Raw genomic sequence first — 18,623 nt, 5'->3', positions numbered from 1 at the left:
AGGAAAAAGGTATATAGATGGTAGAAAGAGCACTGTTCGTTAAAAATCCCCACCTTCAATTCCTGCTGGTGCGAGAATCAAACCAGCGACCTTCGGGTTACAAGCCCGACTCTCTAACCATTAGACAGGTGTGTTAAATAAGAGACATGCAAAACTTGTAGAGCAGGGGATTAACTTGTATTGGTCTCTTTCTGCTTTAGACCTGATGCTGCTGAAAGAGGAAAGTGAAGAACTAAATGAAATAGAAGACAAATATCAGTACAAGAAACATGATTTCACTGGAGAAAATGTGTTTGGTTGCTCACAAACTAAAGAGACTACACAAAAGAGAGCTCAAAAGAAAGGATCTAGAAGTAATTTCATCTGCCAACAGTGTGGAACAATTTTCACAAATAAAGAAAGCCTTGAAAATCCATTTAAGAATTCACACTGGAGAGAAGCCTTACACCTGCCATCAGTGTGGAAAGAATTTCTCTCAACAGAGAAACCTCAAAGCCCACATGAGCGCTCACACTGGAAGGAGAGATTTTAGCTGCCAACACTGTGCAAAACGTTTCACAAGAAGAGGAACTCTTAATAGGCACAACAGAATTCACACTGGAGAGAAACCTTACACCTGCTCTCAATGTGGACTAAGTTTCACTCAAAATGGAACCCTTAGCAGGCACATGAGAATTCACACCGGAGAAAAGCCTTACACCTGCAAACTGTGTGGAAATAGTTACAATCAAAAAGGAGCCCTTATAACCCACATGAGAATCCATAACGGAGTCAAGCCTTACACCTGCCAACATTGTGGAAAGAGTTTCTCCCTAAAGAGAAATCTTGAAGCCCACATGAAAATTCACACTGGAGAGAAACCTTACACCTGCCCTCAATGTGGACTAAGTTTCACTCAGAAAGGAAGCCTTAACAGACATGAGAATTCACACTGGAGAAAAGCCTTACACCTGCAAACTGTAGAAATAGTTTCAATCAAAAAGGAGCCCTTATAACCCACATGAGAATCCATACTGGAGAGAAGCCTTACACATGCAAACTGTGGAAATAGTTGACACATACTCAAAATTGAACTCATCCAAGGGCACCTCAGTCATGGTATTGAAAGTGTAAAGAGTGCTGTTCGTTCACAATCCCCACCTTCAATTCCTGCCGGTGTGGGAATCGAACAACGACCTTCAGGTTACAAGCCCAACTCTCTTACCATCTTAGGCCATGACTGCCTCATTAGAATTCACACAAGATAGAAGCCTTAAAGGGTTAGTTCACCCAAAAACAAAGACCTTCGTTCATCTTCAAAACACAATTTAAAATACTGCTGATGAAATCCGAGAGGTCTCTGACTCTCCCATAAACAGCAAGGGTTCTACCACGATCAAGACACAGAAAAGTACTTAGTAGTCCATGTGACATCAATGGTCCAACTGTAATTGTACAAAAACTTTATTCTAATATTTTCATCTCTACTGCGTCACTTGTGGATGCAAGTTGATGAGAGTCCCACGATGCGCGTGGCAGCACCAGCACTGACCCAGATCCAGCATTATGATGAGGAACATGTTACATGTGGAGAGACTCATGCTGTATAAAAGCTATTGAAATCTAATGATTTGCATCAGTGGCACCACACGAATGTGTCTGAGTATACTTGTGAAAGTGCATCGACAAGTGATGCATTAGAGACGAAAATGTGGAATAAAGTCTTTATTTTAGTTTTATTTGCACAAAAAATTATTCTCGTAGCTTCCTAAAATTACAGTTGAACCACTGATTTCCCATGAACTACTTTGTCGATCGTCTTGGTACTTTTCTGGGCTTTTAACGTGGTAGTACCCTTGCTGTCTATGGGAGAGTCTGAGACATCTTAAAATATATCTTAAAATGTGTTCCAAAGATGAAAGAAAGTCTTACAGGTTTAAAACAATATGAGGGTGAGTAATTAATGACAGAATTTTAATTTTTGGGTGAACTAAACCTTTAAGCCTATATTATACTTTTGGCACATTTGAAGAAGTTTGTCGCGTCTCGTACCAGCACAATCCTTCTTTAAAACAATATAAAGGCAGCCAAATGTGCAATAATTGCTGGAGGGAAATTGCTCAGAGTTTGGACAAAGAAAAAAAGTGTGATAATGCGATTCAGAGTTATGCTTTTTGAGAATGAATGTAGTAATGAATGTAGTATTTGTTTTCCTAATGTTGTGTTAAATGTCCTGTGACTGTATGTTTGTTCAGTTGGCCCTATGAAAGTTTTTTTTTTTTTTTTTCAAAATTGTTTTTTTTTTCTGTTAAATTTTTTATGGACTGCTTTTAAATTTTTTTATGGTTAAATAAAATTGTATCAATAAAAAAATATATGTCTAATTAATTAAAATCATGAAAATCTATACTATTTAACATTAATTTATTAAAGGTTTAACAAAAATTACATGTTTAGAGCCCTATGAAATGTTGTACTTTTTTCTTGGTTAATTAAATAATTCTAATTCTTTGAATGCATACAAATGGCTTTCATTTACTCTTACAATAGGTTTGTTTTGTTTGTTTTTTTCCTCAGAAATTCTGCATTGTGTATTTACATTTTTCTATTTATCAAATAAAGGCATAAAATTAATTAATCATTTAATTAATTAAATTTGGCAAGTAATGGGGATTTAGTATTCAAATTAAAACCTGAAAGAAATATTGTGACTGTGCCTAAGTTTTATTAATTTGTCAATGGTAGTAGTATTAGCCATTATTGTTAAAATAGCTGGCAAGTGAGTACACCTTAAGTAAACTTGTCCAAAGTGTCAATATTTTGTGTTAGCACCATTGTTATATGGCAGTGCCTTAATCATCCTGGGCGTGGAATTGACCAGAGCTGCTGGACATTAGACATTTACATTTACATTTAGGCATTTGGCAGACATATGGTGCTTGTCCACTTTCTGCTTGAGGATGCCCCTCAGCTGCTTAGTAGGGTTCAGGTCTGGAGACATACTTGGCCACCCCATCACCCCAGACCATGATGCACCACCACTATGCTTGACTGTAGGCAAGACACAATTTTCTTGGTACTCCTCACCAGGTCATCGCCACACATGCTGGACACCATCTGAGCCAAACAAGTTCATCTTAGTCTCATCAGAAAACAGGACATGGTTCTAGTAATTTATGCTCTTGGACAGGTTGTCTTCAACAAACTCTTTGTGGGCTTTCTTGTGAGCCAGCTTCAGATGAGGCTTCCTTCTGGGACGACGCCTATGTATATTGTGTGAGCACTGACAAGCTGACTTTCTACTTCTGCAACCTTTAATGCAATGCTGGCAGCACTCATGCATCTGTTTTTTGAAGCCAAGTTCTGCACCTGACGCACAGAACGAGTGCTCAGCTTCGTTGATCTACCCTTGCAAGGCATGTTCCGAATGAAATCCATCTTTGAAAACCTCTGTATGACCCTGACCAGTGTAGTGTAACTTGGTTTCAGGGTGTTACTGAACCTTTAATAGCCTTGGCCATCTTTGTGGAGAGTAACATTTCTAATTCTGTAATTCTCAGAGAGTTCTGCCATGAGGTACTTTTACCTGCTCTAGTACAAGATACACAACTTTGTATTGTCCTGTCAAGCAGACAAAAACAGAAACATGATGAATAGGACATGTAGCTTTGCATGGTTAAACAACATACTGCTCACTCAAAAAAATAGCACTTTGGTTGAACATGATTTAATCATGGACAGTGTTTCCATGTGATTCCACCACATTATCTTAACAACAATGGATGATATTAAACCAACTTGAAAAATTTGTTTTCATTTAACATGAACGGATTACATTCACTAAACATGATCTAAATACAAATTTTTAACTTGAATTAATGGTTTTTATTGAACAGAAGTTAAAGTTAATGATATAATTAGTGATTAATTAAGTGATGATTGATCATTATTGAAGACACCTGATGTTAATAAGCAGAATCACCAAATGAGAAAATCACATTTTTTAGGAAACCATTACAGTGGTCAGTGTTTGCATTAGTTGGGGTCTTGAGTTTAACGTTTGTAAAAGCAGATTTTGTTTGGCTGCTGTAGCAGTGTTATAACAGCCAGACACACCAGACTAAAGGCAATCATGTTTTCAAGAAATGTTTGTGAAGTAATAGACCATGGGTTTTATCACTGGTTACATAAACTCTATAATTGAGAGTCGCATATATAGTCAGACAGATATGTAAAAAAAAAATAGTTTTATTAAGACACACAAACATGAAGAATCAGTGTGAGAATCACAACAACGGTGACCATCAGAAAAAGCATGTTGTAGCCAATCAGAACTCATCCATGATTCCCATCATGCATTGCGGCATGAATAAATTATGGGCTGAATTGTCTTCATAATTTATTTTATTCTTACTATTTTCATTTGTTTTTGTTGTTTTTATGTGACTTTTTAATAACTTGTTTTGTGATGTTCAGAGTTGATATGTTTATCTGAATACATCATTTGTCACCGTTGCTGAGATTCATACGCTGGTTCTTGATGTCTGTGTGTGTCTAAACAAACAAGTTTTAATTTGTGAGAAATTCTTCCAAAGTATATTTTAACAATAGATGGAGAGTATTGTTTGTTGTGGACTCATGAGACTAAATATTTATAACAGTTATTTGACTGAACACTTTTAGAAACTTATCTCTGAGTTACAGTTCCTTTAATGGAAAATAACTCAGAGATTTGACTCTAAATTGAGTTCAATGATTCAGGTCAAGCAATGATTACATTAAACCATAACCATCATGGTTATGAGAGACCAACTAATGCAAACCCTAGAACTAAACGGGAGGACCTGGTCAATGACCTGAAGAGAGCTGGGACCACAGTCTCATCGGTTACCATTAGTAACACACTACACCGTCATGGATTGTAATCCTGCAGCGTGTGCAAGGTCTCCCTGTTCAAGTCAGCACATGTCCAGGCCCGTCTGAAGTTTGCCAAAGACCATCTGTATGATCCTGGAGTAGGCATGGGAGAAGGTCATGTGGACAGATGAGACCAAAATATAATTCTTTGGTATAAACTCCACATGCCGTGTTTGGAGGAAGAAGAAGGATAAGTACAATCCAAAGAACACCATCCCAACTGTGAAGCATGGGGGAGGAAACATCATGCTTTGGGGGTGTTTTTCTGCAAAGTGGACAGGACGACCGCACCGTATTGAGGGGAGGATGGATGGGGCCATGTATCACAAGATTTTGGGCAACAACAACCTTCCCTCAGTAAGGGCCTGTTGCCCAAGCTACAGTCCCAAAACCTGAAAGATCTGGAGAAGACCTGTATGGAGGAGTGGGACAAAATCCCCGCTGCAGTGTGTGCAAACCTGGTCAAGAACTACAGAAAACATCTGACCTCTGTAACTGTAAACCAAATACTAAGTTCTATTTTTCTAGTGTATCAAAGACGTGTTTCATGCAATAAAATGGAACGTAATTATTTAAAAATTAAACAATGTGACTGGATTTGTTTTAGATTCTGTCTCTCACAGTTGAGGTGTACCTATATTGAAAATTACAGATTTTACCATTATTTGTAAATGGGAAAACTTGAAAAATCGGCAGTGTATCAAATACTTATTTGCCCCACTGTACTTGTTGAAATTCATGCCAGACTTGTTAGCCCACTATTTCTTGGCACAAGTGGACAGTTCAGTAAGAAGGAACTTTTACGTACACACAACATAACTCACTTGAGAATTTATATTTAATATTTGTCACGGTTTCAGTCAATAATTTCAGCCTTCAAATTATTTTTGCTATTTCAGGCAAAAAATCTTTGAAGTAGAACTTTTTTCTGGTGCCATTTTATATCTGCAGAGCTATTTGAAACTATTTACGTACAAAAACAGAAATACGGACTTGTTTATACATAACTGTTCTAGGTCTATATGTGATGGCAAAATCACATATAGACAAAAATTATTCCATTGCGCCGCCTTCAGAGTGATTTTAAAAATTGCTCCTTCTAAACTTGTCAGTGTGTTTCCAGAATGCGTTTGCAAATTATCTTTCAGGTTTCTCTGATATGTGAAACTTATGTTGCAGAAGGTCTGTCTCCAGTGTGAAGCCTCATGTGAGCGGTAAGGTTTCCTTTAAGTGTGAAACTCTTTCCACATGAAAGGCAACTAAAAGGTTTTTCTTCACTGTGAACTCTCATGTGAGCCCGAAGGTTTCCTCTAAATCTGAAAGTCTTTCCACAATAAGGGCAGATATAATCCTTCTCTCCAGTATGAATTCTCATGTGTAGATTTAGGTTTGTCTTGTTTGAGCAAGTTTTTCCACAGTGATTGCACATGAACGGCTTCTCTCCAGTGTGAGATGTTACATGATTTTTTAAAATGATCACTGTCTGAGAAACTCATTCCACACTGATGGCATATAAAACTGAGAGAGAGAGCTCTTGAGTGAACCACCATGTGCTTTTTAAGGGTTCCCTTATGACTGAACTTCTTTTCACACTGATCGCATGCATATGGCTTCTCACCAGTGTGAATGTTCATGTGATACTCAAGGTTTGGTTTGGTTGTAAAACCTATTCCACAAAGTTTGCAAAGGTACGGCTTCTCTCCAGTGTGAGTTCTCATGTGCCTGTTAATGCTTCCTTGTTGACTGAAATGTTTTCCACACAGAGGGCATGTGAAGGGCTTTTCACCTGTGTGGACGTTCATGTGGCTTTTGAGGGCTGCTTTTTTTTCCACACTCTTGGCAGGTGAAAGGCTTCTCTCCAGTGTGAATCCTCATGTGGACTTTAAGATTTCCATGTTCACTGAAATGTTTTCCACACTGTTGGCAGGTAAAAGGCTTCTCTCCAGTGTGAATCCTCAAGTGGACTATAAGGTTTCCATGTTGACTGAAACTCTTTCCACAATACTGGCAGGTGAAATGAGTTTTACTTGAAGTATTTTCTGTCTGAGAGCAACTAATTGATTCTCGTCCAGTTATAAAATACTGATCTTCATCTTGCATTTCATCTAGTACTTCACTCTCCATTCTGGGCACCACCAGTTCTAAAAAGAGACAAATACAAGTTAACCCCTGTTTAAAAGCAACAGTAGAACAGAGTGCAACAATGGCCCAGATCTGGCATTTATTCTGGAGAGTCACAGTCCTGCAGAGTAAAGCTCCAACACACCTCTAATAAGTTAACCTTGAAGACCATGATTCAGGTGTGTTCAGTTAGAATTGGAGTTAAACTCTGCAGAGCTGAGCTTGACACCCCAGTTTACATTTATAGAAAGTCTTGGATATGTGAAAACATCAAAATGTGTTCTACTGGGGATGTTTGAAGTGTTTGATGTTTGACTACTGTTTTAATTCCTCATTGAAAACTTGGAATCAAGTTTTTTTTTTAAATGCAGCATTACATAGACGTAAAGGTATGATTGGGATTTTGGGGGAAACTTCTGTAATTTTTAACTAAGATTAATAGTGTCATGTATGTAAACCACATTTGGGCAGCATGAAAATCACAATTGTGAGAGATTTGAGAAATGCACATTTCAGAACAAAAATTTACAGATAATGTACTCACACACTTGTCATCCAAGATGTTCATGTCCTTCTTTCTTCAGTCGTAAGGAAATTATGTTTTTTGAGTAAAGCATTCAGGATTTATATGGTTTGAACTTCTAAAATGCAGCTTCAAAGGGCTCTAAATGATCGCAGCCAAGGAAAGAAGGGTTTTATTTAGCAAACAATGTTATTTTCTAAAAAAAAAAAAAAAAAAATTACAATTTATATACTTTTTAACCTCAAAGTCTTGTCTAGCTCAGCAAGACAAGCATTTGAGATTAAAAAGTATATATCTGATCGTTTCGCTAGATAATAAACTTCTTCCTCGGCTGGGATCATTAAAAGCCCTTTGACGCCACATTTAAACTGCATTTTGGAAGTTCAAACTTGGGGGCACCATAGAAGTCCACTATATGGAGAGAAATCCTGAAATGTTTTCCTCAAAAAACATTTCTTTACGACTAAAGAAAGTAAGACATGAACAACAAAGCAGGAGGAAAGCAAACAAGATTACAAAAAAATCACTTGCCAACAGCAACCGAACTGAGAAAATGCACAGGCCAAAATATTGCTTACCAGCCATTAACCAGTATTTGGATTTTAAAATGTATTTGTAATTGTGACTTTTTTTTGTCTGTGCATTCATAAAAATCCCAAAACGCTCCAAACCCCCTTTTTCTGTTTCATTGTCAACAAACAATAATACAAAAATGGGGTGGGGGATGAGAAACATACAGTATCTCACAAAAGTAAGTACACCTCTTACATTTCAGCAACCATTTTAGTATATCTTCCCAAGGGATAATACTATAGAAATGAAACTTGGATATATTTTAGAGTAGTCAGTGTCCAGCTTGTATAGCAGTATAGATTTACTGTCCTCTAAAAATACAGCCATTATTGCCAAAATAGCTGGCAACAAAAGTGAGTACACCCTAAGTGATAACAGCAGTATGTTGTTTAGCCATGTAAAGCCACATGTCCTATTCATCATGTTTATGTTTTTGTCTGCTTGACTGTTCTGTGCATCAAGTGCAGAACCTGGCTTCAAAAAAAACAAAAAAAACAACAACAAAAAAACAGATGCATGAGTGCTGCCAGCTTTGCTTTAAAGGTTGTATCAGCGATTTCTAGCCTAAAACATAAAGTGTCAAATTCAGCTGACCTTTATTCACGATCCGCTCGCTGCCTGCCCCATAAATTGTCTGTGAAAAAACCGTGTCTCTCTGGTCAGCCTAGGGTCCGAGATATGCCAAAAAACAATCGGCGCTATCAACTATTCCACAGATAAACAAACAGTGTTCCAACCAATCAGCGTCAGGGGGTTCGTGTTGTGGACTTTCCTACTGGTGCAGGGATGTGAGGGAGGCGGAGCGAAAGTCCACAACACCAAACCCCTGATGCTGATTGGTTGGAACAATGTTTGTTTTTGCTGTGGAAAGGTTGGTAGTTGCTGATTGTTTTTTTGGCATATCTCGGACCCTAGGCTGACCAGAGAGACGCGGTTTTTTCACAGACAATTTATGGGGCAGGCAGCGAGCGGATCGTGAATAAAGGTCAGCTGAATTTGACACTTTATGTTTTAGGCTAGAAATCGCTGATACAACCTTTAAAGGTTGCAGAAGTTAAAGGTCAGTTTGTCAGTGCTCACACCATACGCTGCACAGTGCTAAAAGTCAGTTTGCACAGGCGTCATCCCACATGAAAGCCTCTTCTGAAGCTGGCTCATAAGAAAGCCCGCAAACAGTTTGCTGAAGACAACCTGTCCATGAGCATGAATTACTGGAACCATGTTCTGTGGTCTGATGAGACTATAAGATCAACTCAGATGGTGTCCAGCATGTGTGGTGATGCCCTGGTTAAGAGTACCAAGAAAACTGTGTCTTGCCTACAGTCAAGCATGGTGGTGGTAGCATCATGGTCTGGGGCTGCATGAGTGCTGTTGGTTCTGGGGAGTTGCAGTTCATTGAGGGAAACATGGAGTCCATTATGTACTGTACATTCTGTAGCAGAACACGGTGCCTTCCCTCCAGAAACCAGGCAGATCGGCAGTTTTCCATGATAACGATCCCAATCACACCACCAAAATGATAGCCGCCTTGCTGAGGAAGCTGAAGGTGAATGAGTGGCCAAGTTTGTCTCCAGACCTGAACCCTGTGGGGCATCCTCAGATGGAAGGTAGAGAAGCACAATGTGTCTAATGTACTGCAGCTATGTGATGCCATTATATGGAAGAGGATCCCAGCAACAACCTGTGCAGCTCTGGTCAATTCCATGCCTTGCAGGATTAAGGCAGTGCTGGATAACAATGGTGCTAACATAAAATATTGACACTTTTGACACAGTTTTGACAAGTTCACTTCGGGTGTACTCACTTTTGTTGCCAGCTATTTTGACAATAATGGCTGTATGCTGAGTTATTTTCATAGGACAGTAAATCTATACTGCTATACAAGCTGCACACTGACTATAAAATATATCCAAGTTAAATTTCTATAGTATTATCCCTTAAGACAATATACTAAATTTGTGTGAGGGGTGTACTCACTTTTGTGGGTCACTCTATAGCACTTGTTCTCAAACTGGGGTATGCGAGGTGACGGAAGGGAGTTGCCAAAAAAATGCTGAGCTTTGCCATTAATTTAGTTCTACCCCAATTTAAAGTAACATTAAAACAGAGCATGTATTTCTGACAAGCAAAATGCCGCTTTTATGCTGAAACAGGAAAATGGGAGTGCCGTAAACAATCAAAGACATCAAATTACCTCATCTCTTGCAGTCAAAACTGACTGTATCCATACCAGCAGTGTGCATATGATAGGATGCCTGCAAAGTATGCTACTTTAGCAAACAGCGCTGCATGTACTTAATTCAGGTCATGAGGGGAGGCCTCAGCAAACTGACAGCTTATCACCCTGGACCCTCATATTAAAACTCTGATGCTCTACCAACTGAGCTATCCGGGCCACCTGCATGACAGCAGAAAATGTGCATTCTCTGTCTGCTTACAGTTTGTGGCACTACAGGATGAAGGCCACAGACTATTAGGGCAGAGACAGATAGGCTCCTTCACCGACGCCCACCAACAGCCCAACGAGGCCACACGGCCGATCGTCGGCTTGGTGTGTCCGGGCCTTTAGGTTTACGAAAGCTTGTCTTCCCAATGACATGTAATTTCATTTCATCGAATGCCAGCATTATACTAACCTCAAGAAAGCCTCACAAGGACACGGCCACATGTTACATGATTATGAATGCTATTACTGCATTCATTCAGCATTAGCCCAGCATGAACACTGAATTTCGATTACACTGTATATAAACGGTTGGTCTAGGACTGGGTGGGAGTCAGGGAATTTACCTGGAACCTCACAGTTTCTCACAAAACATCATGTCGCACGCCCTCCAGAGGAGCTGTGGCCTTTTGACTCGGGAGAAAAGGGACAAGCAGGCGGAAGGGATCCTTCAGATTATGAGACTGACACGCTGCCCAACTGCGTCAATGAGGCCGGTGGGTTGACCGGTCTGAACAGCGAAGAACTAGCTTCTCTGTCCTTGCCTGTAGGTGTAGCTGCAATGGGTCAGCTCCCACCACGCAGGCGTGTCAGGATGGCCGAGCGGTCTAAGGCGCTGCGTTCAGGTCGCAGTCTCCCCTGGAGGCGTGGGTTCGAATCCCACTTCTGACAGACTTAAGTTTCGGCTACGGACAACAGCTACGGTCTTCAGCCGCAAGGCTGTAACTTTGCCAACTTTGCCTTGTGTCACGTCAAGAAAAGCGTCTCCCTGACGCATTGATCGCAACAGCTTTCTCTGAAGCCTTGACTTGGCAGAATATGTGAAGCTGTATTAGAATCGAGTCAACACTTCATTACTATAAATACAGCATTACTTTAAGGTTCACAAAAGCTTGCCTTCCCAGTGACAGGGAATTTCAGTCCGAATGGTCCAGCAGGGCATAAACTTTGCCAAAGCACCACATTTCAGTCGACGTCAGAATTAGTATAAAGTGGCAGTAACGCCGACGGGCGTTCCGTTAAACTTGAGAATTACTCCGTTTTATCGTTTGTGCGACGTCACTCCTTCCCCGATACCAAGTTGCAGGCACTTTTAAAGAATGCCTTGAAAGACTATGTCAAGTCGTATTAGAATCGAGTCAATATTTCCTTAAGATGAAGGCAACATTGCTGTAAGGTTCACGAAAGCTTGCCTTCCCATTAATAGGGAATTTCATTTCCAATGCCAGCATGATATTACCCTTAAGAAAACCTCACAAGAACACCGCCACATGTTACATGAATACGACAGGGATGGTATTCCTGCATTCATTCAGCATTAGCCCAGCGTGAACACTGAATTTCGATTATATTGCATGTCAAAGGGTGGCCTAGGACTGAATGCAATGTCGCTGGATGGGATTTAGGGAATTTACCTGGAAACTCACAGTTTCTCCCGCAATGTCGTGTCGTCCACCCTTCAGATGAGCTGTAGCCTTTTTCCCTCAGGCGAAGGAGACAAGCGGGCGGACGGGAACAGAGAAGCCCGCTCTGTCGTGTAAGCGCTCTCAGCTATCAAAAGGCACCACGCTGCCCCGTGTGAGGCTCGAACTCACGACCTTCAGATTATGAGACTGACGCGCTGCCTAACTGCACCAACGAGGCCGGCGGGGTGACCGGTCTGAAAAGCGAAGCGCTAGCGTGTCGGTGCCTGCCTGCAGGGCGTAGATCCAAAAGCTGCGTTCAGGTCGCAGTCTCCTCTGGAGGTGTGGATTCGAATCCCACTTTTCCGACAGAACTGTCCTTTGTCCTTTGGCTTCGGATAACAGCTACAGTCTTCAGCGCTTGGCAGAACATGTGGAGCTATATTTGAATCGAATCAACATTTCGTTAGGGATTAAGACCACAAGCTGGGTGTAGCCGCAACGGGTCAGCTCCCACCACGCAAGCGTGTCAGGATGGCCGAGCAGTCTAAGGCGCTGCGTTCAGGTTGCAGTCTCCCCTGGAGGCGTGGGTTCGAATTCCACTTCTGACAGAATTAAGTTTCGGCTACGGACAACAGCTACGGTCTTCAGCCGCAAGGCTGTAACTTTGCCTTGTGTCAGGGCATTAACTTTGCCAAAGCACCACATTTCAGTCGACGTCAGAATTAGTATAAAGTGGCAGTAACGCCGACGGGCGTTCCGTTAAACTTGAGAATTACTCCGTTTTATCGTTTGTGCGACGTCACTCCTTCCCCGATACCAAGTTGCAGGCACTTTTAAAGAATGCCTTGAAAGACTATGTCAAGTCGTAATAGAATCGAGTCAATATTTCCTTAAGATTAAGGCAACATTGCTTTAAGGTTCACGAAAGTTTGCCTTCCCATTAATAGGGAATTTCATTTCCAATGCCAGCATGATATTACCCTTAAGAAAACCTCACAAGAACACCGCCACATGTTACATGAATACGACAGGGATGGTATTCCTGCATTCATTCAGCATTAGCCCAGCGTGAACACTGAATTTCGATTATATTGCATGTCAAAGGGTGGCCTAGGACTGAATGCAATGTCGCTGGATTGGGATTTAGGGAATTTACCTGGAAACTCACAGTTTCTCCCGCAATGTCGTGTCGTCCACCCTTCAGATGAGCTGTGGCCTTTTTCCCTCAGGCGAAGGAGACAAGCAGGCGGACGGGAACAGAGAAGCCCGCTCTGTCGTGTAAGCGCTCTCAGCTATCAAAAGGTACCACGCTGCCCCGCGTGAGGCTCGAACTCACGACCTTCAGATTATGAGACTGACGTGCTGCCTAACTGCGCCAACGAGGCCGGCTGGATGACCGGTCTGAAATGCGAAGTGCTAGCGTGTCGGTGCCTGCCTGCAGGGCGTAGATCCAAAAGCTGCGTTCAGGTCGCAGTCTCCTCTGGAGGTGTGGGTTCGAATCCCACTTTTCCGACAGAACTGTCCTTTGTCCTTTGGCTTCGGATAACAGCTACAGTCTTCAGCGCTTGGCAGAACATGTGGAGCTATATTTGAATCGAATCAACATTTCGTTAGGGATCAAGACCACAAGCTGGGTGTAGCCGCAACGGGTCAGCTCCCACCACGCAAGCGTGTCAGGATGGCCGAGCGGTCTAAGGCGCTGCGTTCAGGTCGCAGTCTCCCCTGGAGGCGTGGGTTCAAATCCCACTTCTGACAGACTTAAGTTTCGGCTACGGACAACAGCTACGGTCTTCAGCCGCAAGGCTGTAACTTTGCCTTGTGTCAGGGCATTAACTTTGCCAAAGCACCACATTTCAGTCGACGTCAGAATTAGTATAAAGTGGCAGTAACGCCGACGGGCGTTCCGTTAAACTTGAGAATTACTCCGTTTTATCGTTTGTGCGACGTCACTCCTTCCCCGATACCAAGTTGCAGGCACTTTTAAAGAATGCCTTGAAAGACTATGTCAAGTCGTAATAGAATCGAGTCAATATTTCCTTAAGATGAAGGCAACATTGCTTTAAGGTTCACGAAAGTTTGCCTTCCCATTAATAGGGAATTTCATTTCCAATGCCAGCATGATATTACCCTTAAGAAAACCTCACAAGAACACCGCCACATGTTACATGAATACGACAGGGATGGTATTCCTGCATTCATTCAGCATTAGCCCAGCGTGAACACTGAATTTCGATTATATTGCATGTCAAAGGGTGGCCTAGGACTGAATGCAATGTCGCTGGATTGGGATTTAGGGAATTTACCTGGAAACTCACAGTTTCTCCCGCAATGTCGTGTCGTCCACCCTTCAGATGAGCTGTGGCCTTTTTCCCTCAGGCGAAGGAGACAAGCAGGCGGACGGGAACAGAGAAGCCCGCTCTGTCGTGTAAGCGCTCTCAGCTATCAAAAGGCACCACGCTGCCCCGCGTGAGGCTCGAACTCACGACCTTCAGATTATGAGACTGACGTGCTGCCTAACTGCGCCAACGAGGCCAGCTGGATGACCGGTCTGAAATGCGAAGTGCTAGCGTGTCGGTGCCTGCCTGCAGGGCGTAGATCCAAAAGCTGCGTTCAGGTCGCAGTCTCCTCTGGAGGTGTGGGTTCGAATCCCACTTTTCCGACAGAACTGTCCTTTGTCCTTTGGCTTCGGATAACAGCTATAGTCTTCAGCGCTTGGCAGAACATGTGGAGCTATATTTGAATCGAATCAACATTTCGTTAGGGATTAAGACCACAAGCTGGGTGTAGCCGCAACGGGTCAGCTCCCACCACGCAAGCGTGTCAGGATGGCCGAGCGGTCTAAGGCGCTGCGTTCAGGTCGCAGTCTCCCCTGGAGGCATGGCTTTGAATCCCTCTTCTGACAGACTTACATTTCGGCTACGGTCTTCAGCCGCAAGGCTGTAACTTTGCCAACTTTGCCTTGTGTCAGGGCATTAACTTTGCCAAAGCACCACATTTCAGTCGACGTCAGAATTAGTATAAAGTGGCAGTAACGCCGACGGGCATTCCGTTAAACTTGAGAATTACTCCGTTGTATCGTTTGTGCGACGTCACTCCTTCCCCGATACCAAGTTGCAGGCACTTTTAAAGAATGCCTTGAAAGACTATGTCAAGTCGTATTAGAATCGAGTCAATATTTCCTTAAGATGAAGGCAACATTGCTTTAAGGTTCACGAAAGCTTGCCTTCCCATTAATAGGGAATTTCATTTCCAATGCCAGCATGATATTACCCTTAAGAAAACCTCACAAGAACACCGCCACATGTTACATGAATACGACAGGGATGGTATTCCTGCATTCATTCAGCATTAGCCCAGCGTGAACACTGAATTTCGATTATATTGCATGTCAAAGGGTGGCCTAGGACTGAATGCAATGTCGCTGGATGGGATTTAGGGAAGTTACCTGGAAACTCACAGTTTCTCCCGCAATGTCGTATCGTCCACCCTTCAGATGAGCTGTGGCCTTTTTCCCTCAGGCGAAGGAGACAAGCAGGCGGACGGGAACAGAGAAGCCCGCTCTGTCGTGTAAGCGCTCTCAGCTATCAAAAGGTACCACGCTGCCCCGTGTGAGGCTCGAACTCACGACCTTCAGATTATGAGACTGACGCGCTGCCTAACTGCGCCAACGAGGCCGGCGGGATGACCGGTCTGAAATGCGAACCGCTAGCGTGTCGGTGCCTGCCTGCAGGGCGTAGATCCAAAAGCTGCGTTCAGGTCGCAGTCTCCTCTGGAGGTGTGGGTTCGAATCCCACTTTTCCGACAGAACTGTCCTTTGTCCTTTGGCTTCGGATAACAGCTACAGTCTTCAGCGCTTGGCAGAACATGTGGAGCTATATTTGAATCGAATCAACATTTCGTTAGGGATTAAGACCACAAGCTGGGTGTAGCCGCAATGGGTCAGCTCCCACCACGCAAGCGTGTCAGGATGGCCGAGCGGTCTAAGGCGCTGCGTTCAGGTTGCAGTCTCCCCTGGAGGCGTGGGTTTGAATCCCTCTTCTGACAGACTTAAATTTCGGCTACGGTCTTCAGCCGCAAGGCTGTAACTTTGCCAACCTTGCCTTGTGTCAGGGCATTAACTTTGCCAAAGCACCACATTTCAGTCGTCGTCAGAATTAGTATAAAGTGGCAGTAACGCCGACGGGCGTTCCGTTAAACTTGAGAATTACTCCGTTGTATCGTTTGTGCGACATCACTCCTTCCCCGATACCAAGTTGCAGGCACTTTTAAAGAATGCCTTGAAAGACTATGTCAAGTCGTATTAGAATCGAGTCAATATTTCCTTAAGATGAAGGCAACATTGCTTTAAGGTTCACGAAAGCTTGCCTTCCCATTAATAGGGAATTTCATTTCCAATGCCAGCATGATATTACCCTTAAGAAAACCTCACAAGAACACCGCCACATGTTACATGAATACGACAGGGATGGTATTCCTGCATTCATTCAGCATTAGCCCAGCGTGAACACTGAATTTCGATTATATTGCATGTCAAAGGGTGGCCTAGGACTGAATGCAATGTCGCTGGATGGGATTTAGGGAATTTACCTGGAAACTCACAGTTTCTCCCGCAATGTCGTGTCGTCCACCCTTCAGATGAGCTGTCGCCTTTTTCCCTCAGGCGAAGGAGACAAGCAGGCGGACGGGAACAGAGAAGCCCGCTCTGTCGTGTAAGCGCTCTCAGCTATCAAAAGGCACCACGCTGCCCCGTGTGAGGCTCGAACTCACGACCTTCAGATTATGAGACTGACGCGCTGCCTAACTGCGCCAACGAGGCCGGCGGGATGACCGGTCTGAAATGCGAAGCGCTAGCGTGTCGGTGCCTGCCTGCAGGGCGTAGATCCAAAAGCTGCGTTCAGGTCGCAGTCTCCTCTGGAGGTGTGGGTTCGAATCCTACTTTTCCGACAGAACTGTCCTTTGTCCTTTGGCTTCGGATAACAGCTACAGTCTTCAGCGCTTGGCAGAACATGTGGAGCTATATTTGAATCGAATCAACATTTCGTTAGGGATTAAGACCACAAGCTGGGTGTAGCCGCAACGGGTCAGCTCCCACCACGCAAGCGTGTCAGGATGGCCGAGCGGTCTAAGGCGCTGCGTTCAAGCTGGAAGCTGGGGAACAATAGTCCGTCAAAGACGGGGAAGAAGGGAAGAAAAGGGGGAAGGAAGAAAAGGAGAAAGGGAAAAAATGACGAAAAGAAAGGGTGAAATGTGACGTTAGAACATATTACTTCCTTAGCATGCACGCTACGATACATTTTCAGGTTTCTTTGTGCGTGAAAATCGCGCATTTATATTACACTGTTTCCTATTGCAGGCGCTCACCAAGACCGGGGTTCGAATCCAGATAAAGGCACCTTTTTGTATTGTTATTTTTATATTGTTAATTTCATTAAATAAATGCAATTTTTAAGGTTAATAAAATGTACATATGTACAATTCTTCCATGAAAAATAAAGAATGCCAATGGAACTGTGGTATTGTTGATGTTATTATTACTTATTATTTTGTAGTTATTGTATTAATATTATTTATTCTGATTAAGCATAATATTATTCTTTGTTTAATTGATATTACTTATTCTGATTAGGAGTTTTGTATGTTACCTTCATTCAAGACACTTACAAATATGTTATTTGTATTGAAAAAAAGATAGTAATTAGAATAAAATAGTCATTAATATGTTTTTTAATTTACAATCATGCCAACAGAACAGTAATGAATTTTAAATAAATACAATTATATTAACTATTAAATAAGTTTTCAATCAACAATAAATTAAAAGGGAAATAAAATGAAAATAAAAACAGAAATCAAAAAGCAACAATTTCCCAGTTTGTTTTTGTTTTACAATTATTCCAACAATACAGTAATGCATATTAAATAAAATAAAATATTAAATAAGTTTTCAAACAACAATAAATTAAAATGAAAATAAAAGTAAAAGTAAAAAACAAAAAGCAATAATTTGCCAGTTTATTTTTATTTTACAATTATTCCAACAATACAGTAATGAATATTAAATAAATAAAATTAAATATTGAATAAGTTTTCAAACAACAATAAATGAAAAGGAAAATAAAATGAAAATAAAAGTAAAAAACAAAAAGCAATAATTTGACAATTTGTTTTTATTTTATAATCCAGCAATACAGTAATGAATATTAAATAAATAAAATGAAATATTAAATAATTTTTCAAACAACAATAAATGAAAAGGAAAGCAAAATAAAATGAAAATAAAAGTAAAAAACAAAAAGCAATAATTTGACAATTTGTTTTTATTTTATAATTATTCCAACAATACAGTAATGGATATTAAATAAATCAAATTAAAAATTAAATAGGTTTTCAAACAACAATTAATGAAAATGCAAATAAAATGAAAATAAAAGTAAAAAACTAAAAGCAATAATTTGACAATTTGTTTTTATTTTATAATTATTCCAACAATACAGTAATGAATATTAAATGAATAAAATGAAATATTAAATACGTTTTCAAACAACAATAAATGAAAAGGAAAATAAAATGAAAATAAAAGTAAAAAACAAAAAGCAATAACTTTCCAGTTTGTTTTTATTTTATAATTATTCCAACAATACAGTAATGAATATTAAGTAAA

The 18,623-nt window shown here is 41.3% G+C and overlaps 1 protein-coding gene, 9 non-coding genes and 1 pseudogene across 10 annotated transcripts; 5 read left to right on the top strand and 6 right to left on the bottom strand.

The window, feature by feature from the left end:
• Positions 1-214: 214 nt before the first annotated feature.
• On the top strand, positions 215-2,229 carry LOC141325628 (uncharacterized). The gene has a single exon (XM_073834402.1). It carries the CDS (start codon positions 270-272, stop codon positions 993-995), a length of 726 nt encoding a protein of 241 aa, XP_073690503.1. The 5' UTR covers positions 215-269; the 3' UTR covers positions 996-2,229.
• A 2,662-nt stretch (positions 2,230-4,891) lies between these two features.
• LOC141326000 (uncharacterized) lies at positions 4,892-8,125 on the bottom strand (annotated as a pseudogene).
• A 3,020-nt stretch (positions 8,126-11,145) lies between these two features.
• On the top strand, positions 11,146-11,228 carry trnal-cag (transfer RNA leucine (anticodon CAG)). Its single transcript has one exon. It is a non-coding gene; the product is annotated as a tRNA-Leu (tRNA).
• Positions 11,229-12,126: 898 nt separating this feature from the next.
• On the bottom strand, positions 12,127-12,200 carry trnam-cau (transfer RNA methionine (anticodon CAU)). The gene has a single exon. It is a non-coding gene; the product is annotated as a tRNA-Met (tRNA).
• Positions 12,201-12,487: 287 nt separating this feature from the next.
• On the top strand, positions 12,488-12,570 carry trnal-cag (transfer RNA leucine (anticodon CAG)). Its single transcript has one exon. It is a non-coding gene; the product is annotated as a tRNA-Leu (tRNA).
• A 703-nt stretch (positions 12,571-13,273) lies between these two features.
• Positions 13,274-13,347, bottom strand: trnam-cau (transfer RNA methionine (anticodon CAU)). The gene has a single exon. It is a non-coding gene; the product is annotated as a tRNA-Met (tRNA).
• A 287-nt stretch (positions 13,348-13,634) lies between these two features.
• On the top strand, positions 13,635-13,717 carry trnal-cag (transfer RNA leucine (anticodon CAG)). Its single transcript has one exon. It is a non-coding gene; the product is annotated as a tRNA-Leu (tRNA).
• A 703-nt stretch (positions 13,718-14,420) lies between these two features.
• On the bottom strand, positions 14,421-14,494 carry trnam-cau (transfer RNA methionine (anticodon CAU)). Its single transcript has one exon. It is a non-coding gene; the product is annotated as a tRNA-Met (tRNA).
• Positions 14,495-15,562: 1,068 nt separating this feature from the next.
• Positions 15,563-15,636, bottom strand: trnam-cau (transfer RNA methionine (anticodon CAU)). The gene has a single exon. It is a non-coding gene; the product is annotated as a tRNA-Met (tRNA).
• Positions 15,637-15,923: 287 nt separating this feature from the next.
• trnal-cag (transfer RNA leucine (anticodon CAG)) lies at positions 15,924-16,006 on the top strand. The gene has a single exon. It is a non-coding gene; the product is annotated as a tRNA-Leu (tRNA).
• Positions 16,007-16,704: 698 nt separating this feature from the next.
• Positions 16,705-16,778, bottom strand: trnam-cau (transfer RNA methionine (anticodon CAU)). The gene has a single exon. It is a non-coding gene; the product is annotated as a tRNA-Met (tRNA).
• Between the last annotated feature and the right edge of the window lie 1,845 nt (positions 16,779-18,623).

This window comes from Garra rufa, chromosome 2 (genome assembly GCF_049309525.1).
Source record: "Garra rufa chromosome 2, GarRuf1.0, whole genome shotgun sequence".
In the NCBI taxonomy this organism is placed as follows: domain Eukaryota; kingdom Metazoa; phylum Chordata; class Actinopteri; order Cypriniformes; family Cyprinidae; genus Garra; species Garra rufa.
Note: the sequence above shows the minus strand (reverse complement) of the source record. Positions and strands in the feature narration are given on the sequence as shown.